At 40.9% G+C, this 16,054-nt stretch overlaps 1 protein-coding gene across 1 annotated transcript; it reads right to left on the minus strand.

Annotated features, from left to right (window-relative positions):
- Window positions 1-14,388: 14,388 nt before the first annotated feature.
- On the minus strand, window positions 14,389-16,027 carry LOC102192997 (growth arrest and DNA damage-inducible protein GADD45 beta). Its single transcript, XM_005734964.1, has 4 exons — window positions 15,797-16,027; window positions 15,495-15,596; window positions 15,157-15,379; window positions 14,389-15,034 (listed from the first exon to the last, which is right to left on the minus strand). The coding sequence occupies exons 1-4, from the start codon at window positions 15,838-15,840 to the stop codon at window positions 14,921-14,923; spliced, it is 483 nt and encodes a 160-aa protein (XP_005735021.1). The 5' UTR covers window positions 15,841-16,027; the 3' UTR covers window positions 14,389-14,920.
- Window positions 16,028-16,054: the final 27 nt, after the last annotated feature.

Consider the following 16,054-nt stretch of genomic DNA (forward strand, 5'->3'; position numbering starts at 1 on the left):
CACACACACACACACACACACATTTACACTTTCACAAGTGAGCGTTAGAAAGGAGGAACAGGAGAAACGGATTAGCAGGAAGAGATTAGAGGGAAGGTTTCCACATCGCTCTCATTCCTCTGCTTGTACAGAAATTCATTTTAAAAAGTGCTTCAAATTTCATCTTCATTTGAGACAAATCAATACTGGCTAATAGGTCCGAAATTTGTTGCTTTCTTCACCTCACATGTGACTGTCTTTCTTATTTCTAGCTTTCTTCTTTTCCTTCTGTTTGATTTTTTGCCTTCCTGTTTTTCCTTCCTGTCGTCTAACTTAAAAGCTCACTGCTCTTCCAGTTTTTAGATCAGGCAGCAGGTAACACAACCATTACATTGTAAACACACAGAGAGGGAGGTGGGGCTGCAGAGACATTAGCCTCACTGCAGGTACCTCAGGTTGCATTAGCATTAACAGCAGTGGCCCACAGTCAGCTGACATTTGCACTTCAGTTCTGTTTGTTTCCTGTTCCCATGTTTTTTCATTCATATTCGAATCTGCTGCTTATTGATCAGCCATCTGATCAACATATAGCCTCAAAAGATTTAAAGTAAATATTTTTTTAATTCAATTACACTCCAACATATTTTATTGAAATCGTTCTAAATGCTGAATGAAGTTGTCTTTCATTTTTTTTATTCTTTTTAAAAATTATTTTATGGTTTTCTGAATTGTTCTTTTTCTTTTGGCTGTTCTCTTTAGGGGTCGCCGTAGCAGATCATCTGCCACCGTCTCATCCTAACCCTACTCTCGTCTGTCACACCATTCACTACAGCCATGAATCTCAATAGCTCTCAATCAACACTCTCAGCAACAACTGCATCTGCAGTGCTCTTTCTCAGTATGAAGCCGTACTGTCATCACTGCCTCCTCTGCACTTTCTGCTTCACTAACTTTTCTCCTTCTCTCCAGAGGATACTAAAATGTCGAGGAGAACATTCATCACATGGCTAAATAAAACCTCATCTGACTCCTGCCACTGTGACTTGTCACATGGAAGCATCACACATCACCATTTTCACAAGCATGCAAAAGGTGAAAAGGGTGAGAGCAAAAGACTGGATCACCTGAACTCAGCAGGTGACGCTGATGAATAAAAGGTTTATCACAGACACACAGAACAGATCTCTATCTTTAGTTGCAGGTCCGTAAAAGGAGGAGAAAATGATTATTTGGAGAAAAACATTCCTGCAGTGTTCTTGCTGTAAATACATTTGCCTCACTGCAGGTGGCTGAGGTTGTATTAGCACTAGCATCAGTGTCCCACTGCTATCTGACTAAATGACAATTGCACTGTAGTTCTGTTTGCTTGTGTTCCCAGTTTCTTCTCCCCCTCACTGACCAGTCTTTCCAGTAACATTTAGTGTAATAACTCGTGTGACCGCTGGGATGAATCAGAGATCATATTTTACTGCTTTAAAGGTCGTAAAGCATGTTTTTTATTGTAAGTAGAGATATATGTGGTATTTCTTTAACTCTTTGAATCTGTTTTTATTGAATTATTTTGCCTGCTGCTGTGTTGATATTTAAATTCTTTTCAGAATTTAAAAATAAAATTAATTAGTGTACATTATAGCAGCAGTATACAGTCCTATTAGTGATGGGCTCTGATTAGAGAGAAAGTCAACATGAAAAAACGATTCATTCTTGCAAAATAATTAATTCTGTCTCAATTAATAATTATCACCAGGCTCCGCCCCCTCACTCACATGGGTTCTCTGCTGTGATTTCTCACTTGGAAGGAGGAAACAACTCACAGCATTGTTACGATGGTCAGAGAGAAGCAGGGAACACCGAGGATCACCTGAACTTTGACCCTCCTTCATTCACAGTGGAGCAGCAGGAGTCCAGCTCAGACTCCACATGAATCCAGTTAAATTAGAAAGAGTCCAATAATCATCTCACCCTTTGATCAAAACTCTAAAGAGTTCAACCGGGCTGACCATACAAACTGAAATGACCACAGAACTTTAATAAAGTAACAACACGGTTTTTTGATCAGCAACTTGTGTGATTACTGACTTTAGTACAGTTGCAGAAAGTTAGGTAATTACAGTAATGGATTACTTTATACTATTACAGCAGTACTGAATGCACAAACAACTTTTGCATTTGCTAATAACTAAATTTCGCAGGCTTTGTGCTGCGGTGCTTATTCTGGAATTTGAGTCTTCTGATGCACTTGTGTCATTTGCTGACGGCTCAGGGCTGTAATGCATGTGTAAAAATGTCTTTATATTTTTGTCTACAGTGTCTCTGATCCACGCAGACTAATTTTGTTCATTTTGGCCTTATGATTATAGAGATGTGACTGACTCAAATTGTCTGTTTGCTCATGGAAAGAGTGGACTGTTGTGCAAAACCAGATATAAATAAAAGCCTGACATGCTGTTTAAGAAACCTTATCCAGTGAATACAGTTATTTTTATTGCAACACATAAATATTAACTGTCTTTATTTAGACAGTTGTCCTTTTAATTACAGTGACAGCAACTTAGATAAAGCACTGGGTGTATTTGCAGTAGTTGCCTGCATGTCTGCTTTTTAGCTAATTTTTCTACGAGAGTCAGGCAGAAACTAGTGAGTCACACGTTCTTCACAGAGATGATGTAGTCTGATTCTGCGCATTAACACAGATTAAAACAAATCACAAACTAGCATTCCTGATAAAAATGCTCTTTAAAAGTGTCGCCTGGGTTTTGGTGCTGCTGAAGGAGCAGTTTGTCTGCGCTGTGATAACAAAGTCTGTTCTCAGTGGGCGCTTGGAAAATGGTCTCATTTGCATATTGTTCACAAAGAGCTGGAGGCTTCAGGCTGGACGTGGAGGGAAACTGTTTCTGCTCTCAGGGGTTTGTCCCTTCAGCTGAGTTTTGCATAATGAAACAGAAACTGATACTACGAATGTTTATGCTGCTGGTATAAACTGACGTGAGCTCTTGACGGACTCAGAGTCTGCTATGGGAAAAAGTCATTCATGCACACATTTACAGTCATTACAGACTGCTGCCCATTTCAAAGGAGTTTAGAAATTAGACTGTTTCATTGCATCTGAAACCTTCTGCAGAAAGCACCTGTCCTGTCTTATTGATAATGGTCATCTTTTTTTTTATAAATGATTCTTAATAAATACTATTGCTTAATAAATTCCTTCAAAAATATACGAGCAAATAAACTACAAAGTACAGGAACACTTGCAATTAAACTCAGTCAGCTAGTGAACATAACCATTTAGCTGTAGTCATAACTGCAACTCCAGCTAATGAAACTACAGAAACACCTGCAACTAAAGAGAAACTGCTGCAAACTCAATATTCATCAATTTGCAGTTAAACACAGCAACTAGAGCAACTAAACCAGTTGCTCCAATTACAGCGGCTGGACCAACAAGTAAATTAACAACTTGCAACTAAATGCTGCAACTACACCAAACGCTTTACCTACAACAGCGCGGAACGACACACCACAACTATTGCCACTAAGGCAACAACTAAAGCAACTTTGTTCACTGAAAGTTCTCTGAGACAAATGCAAACAAGTGTTCTTGGTTTTTATTTTATTTTATTTGACTTGCTGGCGTGTAATATCCCTTCAGACTCAGAGGTGCATGTTCATTGCATGCACCACCTTCATTAGACTTTTCCAGACCCTGGTCTGGACCTGCGTGGTTCCAGTCATTCAGAGGGTTAGTGCAGGTCTCCACTCGGAATCCCTCCACTTTGTGGTCTGGAGGAGAAACGCGTTGCCACATGAGGGAGGGAACATTTGGTTTGAGATCAAAGTGTGGTTTGGGTGGGTGGGGTTAGAGTGGCGGTGGGCAAATGGAAGTTACCTCAGCACATGGCCTGTAATTGTGGGCTGGTGGATTCAGAGAAATGAGGCTGCGTGATGGTGTTTGGATGAAGCCACTGATGAGCTCTGGTTGAAGAAAGAGAAAAAACTTTGAGCTGCCCTTTAATTGGAAGTTTCTTTTTGTTAAACACGAAAACTTTATTTAAAAGAATAAGAACTTTTCAGAGCATTGTGAAGAAACACAGTAAATGCAAGGAGAGGACAGTACGAAAGATTTAACTCAAGCAAGTTGAGCGGAACTCTCCATGTAAAGTCTGTTTTTTGAATGTGATTTGTATGTTATACAGATGAGGGTTGTAGATGGAACAGTTAGGTGATACTAAATAGAAACATAAATGAGTTGATCAAAACAAGCTGTGAACTTTTGCGTTATTCTCTTTTGCAGATGTTTGTTTTCATCTGTGTGGAAAGTGTGGTTGGCTCCTTTGAGGGAGGGTTTTCCTCTCTGCAGCTCAAAATATCTCAACTATAAATAGATTCTCTGGACACCGCCAGTTATTTTTATCCCAACTGAGGCTAAATTTACCGAGCCAGGCGTCGCCCCACCCGTCCCGCCACAGAATAACCCCCAACCCCTCCCTTTTCCTTTCCTTCTCAATTCTCCACTGTGGTCAAACCAGAGAGCTGAGGTCACAGTCTGAGTGAGGCTGAAAGGGAGCTCTGAAAAAGAAATGGGTCAAACAGAAGCGCACATCTAAAAGTGTCTAAACTCAAATCCAAGAAGGCAAAAATGAAGTATTAATAAAAGTAAATGAGCTTGCTGAATGTGTTTTCCCTTCTTCCCCCTATTAAATGCATAAAATGCATTTTACTCTTTGAGTCTGATCAAAGTTCACTTTATTTGAAGTTGCTTATTGTAAATATGCAGTGTTATCTCACACCCTGTGGCATCTTGTTAGTTTTTGGAGCCCAAAGAGATTGAATTTGGACCACAGGATGAAATGCTGAGGACAGTTTGGTTAGGAAGCTGCATTCATAAACTGCATGGGTACATCACATAGACACATACACCTTCTAACTTGCTACTAGAATTTCACAGTACAAAGCAAGCTATATTATCTGTCACAAAATTGCAAGAAATGTTCAAAAAGGCAATGACATCACACACTCAGTCAAGAGATGCAGTTCAGTGAGCTGAATCACCCGAGGTGAAGCCTAACAGACAGCTCTGGGTACAGCTGGCACGCTTCTAATGATGCAAAATTCAGTTTGAGCAGGTTAGAGGTAACATTTTGTTTTAATTTGATTTGTTTTTTAGAGTTATCCAGGCTGTTATAATATATGAAACTATCCACAGAGACTAATATTGTATTTGTGCAGAATGTAAACATGTTTATGTCTGCTGTAAGGTTAGGCAACTTAACATGGGAGACTGCGGGGATAAGCTTACTTTTGCAGCCTGCCTCAAGTGGCTACTAGAGGACCTGCAGCTTGTGTCTTAGCTTAATTTTGTTGCTACTCAGTCCTAATGCAGGATCCTGTTTTTATTACTTACAACCAGAGATGGCAGTAACGCGTTACTGTAATCTGATTACTTTTTTTGAGTAACGAGTAAAGTAAGGGATTACTATTGCAAAAACGCTAATTAGATTACTGTTACTTTCCCGTTGTAACGCTGCGTTACTGCGTTACTAAAACCGTGATTTTTTTGCGAGAATGTCTCATGACAGTGACGTAAGCGAGTGCGACATTCGTGGCAACAGCTGTGTGCAGATCAACAATGGATCACATATCGAGTGCAGAGAGAGTATGAGCGTGCAGCGTTTAAAGCGTGGAAGTACTGACCTTACTTTGAGTTTGATTCCATAAAAAGTGACAAAAACATTAGTGTCCGCTGTGCGTGGGAAGAAAACTTCTTTTTACAGCGAAAAAACCCCTAAACTTCCAACAAGCACCGAGTAGCTACGACCTAATGGGAAACTCACAGAGAAACTCGCGGATTCTTCCACTGACCGCGGCACACCTGCACCAGGGTAAACCTCCGCCTACCCCACTCCTGCTTTACAGGTGAAAATAGAGCAACAGGACCGCTGAGTCTTTGACTTTATTTATTTTCTGCTGTGTTTTACTTGCATCTATTTGAAAGACTGAGTGTAAACACAAAAAATATTTTATGTGCTGGAATGTGCAGAAAATAGGTTTCAATGTTAAACTAATTTCTTCCAGTCAGTTACTTTTTTCAAGTAACTTGACCAACACTTCTTCCAACTGAGCTGACATACCTGCAGCTCTGCAAGTCTGAGTATCACTATAAAAAGTAACAAAGTCCAGCAAAGGTTACTTTCTGATTAGCTCCTTCTGTCACTTCAGTTTCAAGCAATGCTGAAACATTAGTAGCTGTGTAAAGCTGCAGATATATATTCTCTCAGTTCATCCACGGTTGAAATGAATATCTGATCTACATTAATATATTCAGTGGTTTCTGAAAGATCAATATGACCCTGACTTTAAATACCACAAAATACAAATATTTCACTGGAAGTCATCTGTTTTTCAGCTGCATTCATCTGTGTCATGAGTGGGTTGAATGGAGTTAAGAGCCAAAAGATAAAGTTGCAACTTACAACTGGAAACTGATAAAAAGTTACAAACAGGAAAGATTTCAGTAAGGGATGATAAAGAAAGTCAACTTCTGGTTTTGCTGCCAGTAAATCCCCCCACAGACACACACGCCCCCTGAACACATGCATGTACGTCTGTTCTTGTGAGAACCCTCCTTTGCATAATGCAAATTCTCATAACTGTTATCCTGATTCTAACCTGAACCTTAAAGATGAATCTTACCTCTTAAACAGCTATATAAAGCTCCTATGGCGACGAGCTACAAGGTCTAAAACACACACCGGTCCTCGTACAGACAGCTGTTAACACACACACACATGCAGGAAGTGGTGTCATTTCTGGTTTGTGTTGTTCAGAACACAGGGTGATGAACTCAGTAGATCACAAACATCCATATAATCATTAACTCACACAATCAGCCCTGAACTTTATTTACAACTACCCAGGAAACAAAATGACACAAGAGTCTGTAACCTGCAGGGGGGGCAGGGGGGTCAACATCTTCTGCCATTTTTTTAAAACCAACACGTCCAACAGCAACAGAGCTGAAAAACAGAAGGCAATGATCTGCAAATCTTAGAAGCCCAGCAGTCATAACAAATGTTCAAATTGAGATGTTTCAGTAATCCACAGGGAAGCTTGTGCACTAGATGTTCTTGAATTTTAGCAACACGGGTTTCCAGCCTTTTGTTGCTCCCATCCACTTTTAAAAAATAAGTGTCAATAAAAAGAAACAGACTGAAGATTTTTCAACTAATCAAGTTAATTTGCAGCAGGTCAATAATATGACAGAAGACCATCTTAGAGAGGTAGTGTTTCTCAGACATAGAGATGGACCGAGGTTCAGCTGCAAATTGAGGAAAAATTTCAGAATAATGTTCATCTGCGTAAAAATTGTGAAGACGAGGGAAAGCGGGTTGTTAAAAAACCTCCTCGTGATTGCTTTGGTCATTAGCCTATTGCCATGCTCGTAGTTTGGATACAGGCGACAGACTTGTCTACAAACATGGAAACAATGGAACTATGAAAAATGTGACACAAACGGAGAGCCTCAAAGTAAAAGCTGCACCTTTTGAACAGTGATAGTGCTGAGGCACAGCTTTTGCTCTGAAGGAGAACCTTCTCCATTTCCAGTTTGCAGTCATACTTTTTCAGTATGTACCATCCTCAGCCAGTAGTTATCAAGTATTTGCAGACAAACATGAAGCATAAAGGCAATCGTGACAACGTGCTAGCAAACAAAGATATTGTTAGGAGAGATTTAGTACAGCACCTTCCTTGCAAGCACTTTGACTCAGTAAGAACCAGGAACCTTCAGGCACTACTGCATGTTGGGAAATATACATTTTTCCCCAGCAGATGATGATTGTATCATATTCAATATGGAAGGAAACTCTTATGTGTTTTTATTTTAGTTGAATATGTTTAATTTTAACATTAAAGTCTGTGGGAATTGGTTAATTTTTAAGCTAGCCTCAAGTGGCTATAAGAGGAACTGCAAGTAACAGCACATAAGTGTTAGCTTCATTTGTCATGTCTGAAGGCTGACTTACACCCAGTGGTCAGGTGGGGCCTTTCTGTATAGTCTGCCTAACATAAATCTTAGTTCTGTTTAATGTGAAGCACACTGACTTCACATGTAAATACAAATCCAACATAAATATCGTTTCCAATTTATAAACAAAGCCCAAATCCCCTTTGAGTCAAATTCATTGAAGGGTCCTGAGTTCAGATCCTGCTTGTGTTTGGACGCAGCGTCACAGCACCTCGAGTTCAGGACCTGCAGCACTGCTGAGGTCAGAGGTCTCTCTCTGCTAATCAGCGTCTGCAGCGTCCTGCCACATCAGACTACACGTGTGGCGTGATGACATCACATGGGGGGGGGGGGAGTCAGGGGGTGAAAAGTGAAGGTTAGCTGGGAGACAAATACGTTGTTTTTAACAACCTGTTTTCATACAGCACATACGAGAAGTGCCATTGGTTCCCGGTTTGTTTTAGGTGTAACTCATGAAACAATTAAAACAATTAAAAAAAACACAAATGTAATAAAGTAAATTTTGATTTTAATGCAAACAGAAAGCATACATCGATAGAGCAGGAATAGAAAAAGATAAAAGTCAACATCAAACGAAAACATGTGAAGCTACAATCCTGAAATTCCTCAGCGGTTTGAGTGCTGCGAATTCCTGTCTGTGAAATGACAAAATAAAGCCGAAATACCTCAGGGACAACAGATTCAATGATTTGCTTCTCTCTTCATGACAGGCGGCTTCTGACATGCACAAAGGTTGTGACACAGAAACAAAAGTCTGTGTTCAGGATCCAAAAGACAACAAACACGCTGACCCATTTCCAAACCACAGAGCGATAAAGACTTTTCTTTGTGCCGTCATCCTGAGATGTTTTTCATGTGGAGGAAAACAAAGATGAGGAGCAAATGGGTGAAATCACTGATTCACCACTCAAACGCCGGCAGAGCTCTCTGTCACAGTACAGCGTGCTTCATCGGCCAAACAGCTGCTGATGAGAGCTGAGTGGAACAATCAACCACAGATGCCTCCTCCCATAGCAGGTCTCACTGGGGATGTTGTGGCTGCTGATCCTAGTGTATTTCAGCTGGTGTAAGGCCCACAAATATGTTCCAAAAGTAGAAAGAGTGACTTTAAGAGCTGAAGCAAGCAAATTCAGTGGACGGGGGTAAGTAGGTGCAACAAAATGAAAAGGTTGCAGAATAAATCCTCACTGATTGGCCAATAACTGTGTAACAGATAAGAAACGTTCTCATCCCAGGTCATCAGTCACTGCTGTTCTGTCAGATAACTGCTGGTTATCATATTATGTTATACTGGACTACATAATAAATCGTCAGCCAGCTGATTGCAGTTTATGTCATACTTGGTAACATTTTTTACACTTACTAAAACAACTTGGTTAGTTTTAGAAAAGAGTTTAAACCTTGTCCATTATTGACCGATGCCACATGACATCTTGTGCATCTGACAGTGTTGACAAAAAGAACAGGCTGCAACATATTATTGAAAAGGCCTGCAGAACATAGAGCTGGTGTCTTTATACTAAATAACGAATTTCAAGGCAGAGATCAAGAAGTCAGTTTGATAACAGACTGTCTGTGCATGCTGGATGGCTATGACAGACATCCAAACCTGGACTTCAGTCAAATTTGCATCCTTTACTATAGTAAAAGGTTAAATTAATAATGTTAAGGTGTATTTTTAGTGTTTAATTCAATGTCAGTGAGCCAGTAATTGCAGCTTTTTTGCTGCCTTTCTCTCAGTACTTAGATGCTTGTGTGTTTTGTGATGCTGGAGCGATCTCTATCTCTCATACACTCATCACCCCTCTCCTCCTCTCTCTGACTCATCGCTCTGATGCTCTCCTCTGCTCCTGAACGAACCTTACATGGTCAATGACGTGGTGGCAGGATCTCCCTACGTAACACACCAACGTGCCATTCAGCACAGCTTCGGCACCTTATCTAATATAGAGACCGCCGCCTGCCCAGCCGTCCAATCAGTGCACTCCATCTGTTTCCAGGGTGACGTGATGTAGAGAGTAGGGAGCTTCCTCACCGTTTGTGAACAGAAATAGCTGCTAGAGTGACACACTGAGCTTCTTTTTAAGTCTTCTAAAAATAACGCCGCTATTCTTGAGCTTTGGTGATCTGATGAGCAGGTCAACGCCACCAACGCCATCAGGAGCGCACATATCAAACGTTGCACAAGGGGGACGTGGGAATGCTGAACGTAAATGGCACAAATAGTACATCAAGCTTTCATAAGAAGCAACAGAATTTTCTAGATTCAAGGTAAAAACAAAAAACAGGGACAACTTCAGTTTTGTGTTTACATTCTTTTGCTTATGATGGCACGCTTGCATGAATGAATGGAGAGCATTATATAATCTAGTGTATGTCTGAGACAAGAAGGCAAAGTTTTACCTATAATTGTTTAATCTGTGATCGTCATAACAGGCTGACAGAAATATTGTGTAATGAAAATCAAAACAAACATTTCCTGTTTTATTCTTGTTTCACTTCATTCTGTTCTGCTTGCTGACGTTGGCCCGTTTCCATTGTGTCCTCTTTGACCTGATGTTGTGATGTGTGAGTGAGATGTGGAGTCACACTTGGAGTTGTAAGAGAGTCAAGTATTATATTTACAAAAACCTCACATATGTTACAACACTGGTACAAAAAGAAAATATGCAACACTTTTCAAAACTGTGGACATTTTTAAAGCCATTTCAATGTGTTTATTACTGTAAAATGTCCTGAAATAATCACATATCAATTATTTCAGGACATTTTGCTTGTTTTTAGGGTTTTGCCTTTATGCCTGGTGTTCTGCCAGTCTGACTGCCTCCATGCATATATGCACAGCCTTGGACTGAAAGATTTGGATTCGATATAGTGTCATCAGATAAGCACAGTTGTGGAGGAGTCGGAAGTCTCGACATGTTGATACTGCAGTCAAACTGGATTACTGCACTGAAGGTATTTCATTGTGTCCTTGCTGTGAGGTATTTACACTCCCAGTTTCTTTTACTTAATGCACACACGCACAGGGATATCGTTGTGGGTGTGTAAAATGATTAATGCAGGCGGATACATTTCTTATTCACATCAGGGACACAGTGACCTCTGTGCTGCCACCACTGACGCCTCTGGATCAGATCAGTTTGCCTGCTTCAGGGCGTGAGCTCCTCATGTGTAACCCACTGCAACTGCACTTGCTTAATGTTAATGTTTACACAGTGCTGCTTTCATAACCGAGGATGACATGGCAGGCACCTGTAAAAATAATTGTGAATAAAACAAATTATAACATCTTCATACAAACATCTTAACTTTCAGCATGAATAAGTTCAAGTCTTGTCCAAATTGTGCTCAATTAAGCTGCACTTGCAGAAAATTATTCTAGCTGCTGAAAATAAAATGCACTGATTAAACTTCTTGGATATTCTTCTTGGTGTTTGGATCACCACATCACAGTGGAGTTGTTAAGATCAGTGACTCAGCAAACAGGTAGGTGCTTTAACTGCAGCTGTCAGCCTCACCGGAATGAAATCACTCCTGTACCACGGTTTTATGAAGGGGGAAACTATCCATGTTTATTTCTGATGTTGATTTGAAGATTTTAACTGGGTAATCTATGAGGATTGACTCATTTTGACTCTCTCAAATTATATGATTAGAGGGTTGAAATTTATTGGAAGCATAGTTTCAGGAAAAGGTCTGCAAACGAGTGTGAGTGAAAGCTGGACAGAGCAGATGCTTAACGTCAAGAAAAACTAAAACTTGATACTTTACATTGCACGGCTCAGATTGAAACAAGGATCAGAAATGACACCATCAGAGACGAGGTGTGAAAAAGCTTCGTCACAGCCACTCCATGACAGTGTGAGCAAAACACTGTGTAAATCTGAAAGCACTTATATGCCTCGTGTGTTTTGCCCAATGCAACTTGGCTTCCAGTCAGACAAGCTGACTGTAAACTAGCAGGACAGAGGCAATAACTAAGCTAGCATAGCACAGACGAAACAAAGCCTTTTTAGAAGCAAGTTTTCCCTTTTTGCAACCTCATTCACATGCCTCTCTTGTCTTGGCAGTTATTTTGATACAGCATGTTTAACTATAATTAGTAGTGTTCAGTTCATGATTCTTAGAATGCCGTACATAATGTCTCTAAAGACAACTGCAAGCAGAGAGGCTAACTGCACTATAACTGTACATGCTGTATTATTACACTGTGTGCGTCAGTACATTTCATACAATTCATTTCGTACAGTGCTATGTACTGCCTTTAGCAACCAGCTGATCATGTCAGGACTAACATCTTGCAGCACACTGTCTGAGCTGAGCTGCCAATCACCTGAAGAATTTGGGAGTGCTGGCTGTGTCTGGCCTTCAGGCCCCAGCAGGGACGGGTCGCTGCCAAAACAATCAAACCTGTGGCGTCAGCAAAGTGGTGGAGTCCCCATCAAATCCATAAGCGGGAGGAGTAACAGCAGGATGTGACATCAGGATGTGACATCATGGGCAGAACTGGCTGCAGGCCCAGCTTTAGTTTACTGCTCCGGTTTCACACAGGCACACAACTGGAAGAACTCGGTGTTCTTTTTCATACACACAATGTCTCGTAGAAAAAGGTTCAGTATGCATAAAGAAGCCAAGAAAACTCCAGGGAAGCAGTAACAGGCTGTTCACATCTATTTTAAATCATGTTTGATGTCCTGAAATATAAATAATGTCAGAAATAAACCACAAATGTTATCAAAGAAGTATCATGTTAGCCCATGAGCTAGAGCCTTGAGTCCAGCGTGTAGTGCATTCAAACATTAATAAAACCCTGCTCCAGACCTCTGATATTTGATAGAGCAACATGGTCTAGGCTTAAAACACAGAGGGTCAGTACTTTCACTGTTTTAGACCCATGCTGTGGAAAAGGTTCTTCTTACTATCAGATCAACTCAATAAGTTCCCCATTCAAAAAAACCCTTCAAAACCCACTCGTGTAGACTGGCTTTTGTATAACATTTTATAACGTCTTGTCGGTGCTTTATACTGGTGACTTCTTTATGTTTTATTGTTTTTGTTTTTCATAGTTCCCCTGGTCAGACTTTATGTAAGTTATTGCTGCAAAGAACAGCATTAATAAAGCTTAAAAAACAAACAAAAAGCCTTATTATTGTCTATATCTTATCTTCTTCTTTTTCAAGCAAGGCAGCCACAAACCCACAGGACAGGAATAACCTACACACCGTCCAAGTATCACCATGGAAACCGAGATGGTGTGAAGATGTCCACCGACATACTCCTCCGTGTTTTCATCCATTTTTATCCTGCAGAGTCACAGACAAGATAAACCATTTATATGCATCATGCAAACAACTTAAAACCTAAGTTGGATTAACTACAGAACGGCACCACATTTCCACATCAAAGGCCTTTTTTGTCTGAAAAGTGGATGCAACAGTTTTCTAAGAAGATTTTCAAGGAAGCATTTTCCCATTGAGCTGCATCAGCTAAATCTAAAATCCAGATTATTTGTAAATGATTGCACTGTTTGCACTGGAACACTGTCAGCATTTTACAGATGTGCTGAGTTTCATTTAACCTCCTAAGACCCGAACTCTTCCACGGCATGCATTTTTGATTTCTCTTTGATATTTGGGCATATTTGGACCCAATGAATGTAAAAGAATGACCAGATTTTTTTTTAACCTGATTTTTGTTTCTAAGAAAAATGAGAGCCACATATGAGGATATTTGTTTAAAATTTCGATAGAACAATAGTAGTATAACATCCTTGTAAGTGGATATCAGGCCCTTGTAGAGCAAAATTCAGTATTTTGGTCTAAATAACCCAAAATGTGATGTCCACATATATGGACGCAGGTCCTAGGAGGTTAATATAGTTGAATCAGTTCTCCAATGACAAGATTGTGATACCAAAGATGTCCTCTGCATGTTTTTTAGACCAGTAGGACACGTTCAGAATAGAGAACTGAACCTTGTGCGAAATTAGTGGAATGTCCTTTAAAGAGTCCCCTTCATGGGGCCAGGAATAGATCATAATTTGAGGTCCACACTGATACTATCCAATAGAGAAAAGGCCACCATGAAAGAGAGATAGGACTACAAAAATTATAAGAATCAAACTGGACTCAGAACCATTTGTCTTTCTACAAATATAGGACCTTAAGCAGAACTTGATAAGTTTCCTGTGGAACTTATGGGGCCAGAATTTGTTGATGGACCCAACACTGCATGCTAGTTTTTCTAGACATTAATTCTAGATTCTGTGACAGAACTGTCCTCCTATGCTTCAGAAATGACACAAGACCCCTTTAAGGTAGTAAAACAAACCCACACTCATACATACACACACACTTCTTTTAGATGAACCACACAAAAATCGATTATATTTCCATCAAAACTTTATTGACCAAACAGAATAAGTCACAATGTGGTTTCACTTCTCACTTGTGGCAAATCCATCACATCAAGCAGACTCATATTTAATGTATTTAGATACATCAGTGTGTAAAATCACATCATGACAAAAGTTCATGTGCAGCAAACAGGTAAGCAGAACACCTGCCACACCTGCAGCGCAGATAGTCGAGAGCTTTACATGCAGCTCTTCAGTTCGTTCATGTGACATCCATTTGCGTCACTCAAGTCCTGGTATTTCATCTTCACTTCCCCCTCTGCAGCTCCATGACTGAGACTTCCTGCTCAGTCTGGTCCAGCTTCCACAGCCACTACCAGTACCGACGTTTCACGTGCTCCACGAGGACAAAAAGACCTCCCCCATCGGGCTCGGATTTGGCTCGGTCCGGCACAGCACAACAACTCATACCGCGTTACTTCTGCGCAGGTTTGATTGTTTTCACTCTTTTCTCACCGCTCCCCGGCGGTCTGATTCGGTTTGGCTTGGCCCGGTTCCAGTCAACGATCCTGCAGCTCCAGGCAGGGCACCCACTGATTGCTGCATCGACTCTCCTCACAGAAACTGCCGACGTCTTGCAGGGCTTGGCACTGCAGAGGCTGCACTTGAGGGTTCTGCAAAACACGGTGGGGACGGACGGTTAGATTCTCGGAAACATTTTTTTTTAAACTTACAAGAGTATAACATCATGAACTTGTATCATTTCTCGAGTAGCTCAAAGCAAGTTTACACTTACAGTGACCAGAATGCAGTGCAGATCCCGGGGTTCATTGCTGTTGCTGTCCTCGGTGTCCTCCTTCAGCAGCTGAGCCAGCCGCCTCATGCCTGACACCCGCAGGATGTTGATGTCGTTGTCGCAGCAAAAAGCCTGCAACAGCGTGAAATGGATCTGCAGCGCTATGTCGTCTTCATCCTCCTCATCAGTTGCGAGGATGCACAGTACAACGCTGTCTGGGTCTCTGCATGCGGGACAGAAGGTGAAAGACCCGGTTAATGTCAGCGTCATTACATATTTCTCATATCAAAAGCTTTGGCGTGGTTAATTAAGGTGAGGAAAATCAAACTTATACTTACACATTCATGAGTTTGGCGGACTCGTAGACTCCAACCGTGAGACAATCCTGCTGCTGAGCAGCGACCAGTAGCTCCTCCAGAGCTTGACTCACCGTCTCCATCCTGCAGAGAAGCGGAGGCGGTTAGAAATGTGCGAACGACACGACTAAACTGTGGCAAACAACTCTAAAGTCTACATATAAGCATGCAGATGCAACCTTTAAAGTACAAGCCGGGATTATAAACTCAACTAGAACGCGATCTGTGATGTCAGATCAAATGTGCCAATGCGTAATTGCGCATCACACACAGCCGAAACTTACTTTTTTTCGGTGCTGTTTGATCCAACGACCTCTTCCAAAGTCATGTTGAAGTCAGTAAAATAATCCACAAGATCCAGGATAAGAAGAAATATCCACAGCGCGGAGATACGGCTGTACTATGAAATTCCTGATACAACGTCCAAACACAGTGGTATTCCAGATCGTGTAAAGGTCCTTTCAGAGTCCGTTAACTGAGTAACAAGTCCGATTACTGCGAGACCGCGAGCAGAAAGAAACTGTGCCTCTCTCAGCCGAAAC

Source organism: Pundamilia nyererei, unplaced genomic scaffold (genome assembly GCF_000239375.1).
Source record: "Pundamilia nyererei isolate P.nyererei 1_Seehausen unplaced genomic scaffold, PunNye1.0 scaffold00061, whole genome shotgun sequence".
In the NCBI taxonomy this organism is placed as follows: Eukaryota; Metazoa; Chordata; class Actinopteri; order Cichliformes; family Cichlidae; genus Pundamilia; species Pundamilia nyererei.

Coding starts and splice junctions, on each gene's coding strand:
- LOC102192997 (XM_005734964.1), bottom strand. CDS start 15,840: ATGACTTTGGAAGAGGTCGTTGGATCAAACAGCACCGAAAAAAA. Junction 15,597..15,796: donor TCAAACAGCACCGAAAAAAA/GTAAGTTTCGGC, acceptor GCTTCTCTGCAG/GATGGAGACGGTGAGTCAAG. Junction 15,035..15,156: donor TGCACTGCATTCTGGTCACT/GTAAGTGTAAAC, acceptor CGTGTTTTGCAG/AACCCTCAAGTGCAGCCTCT.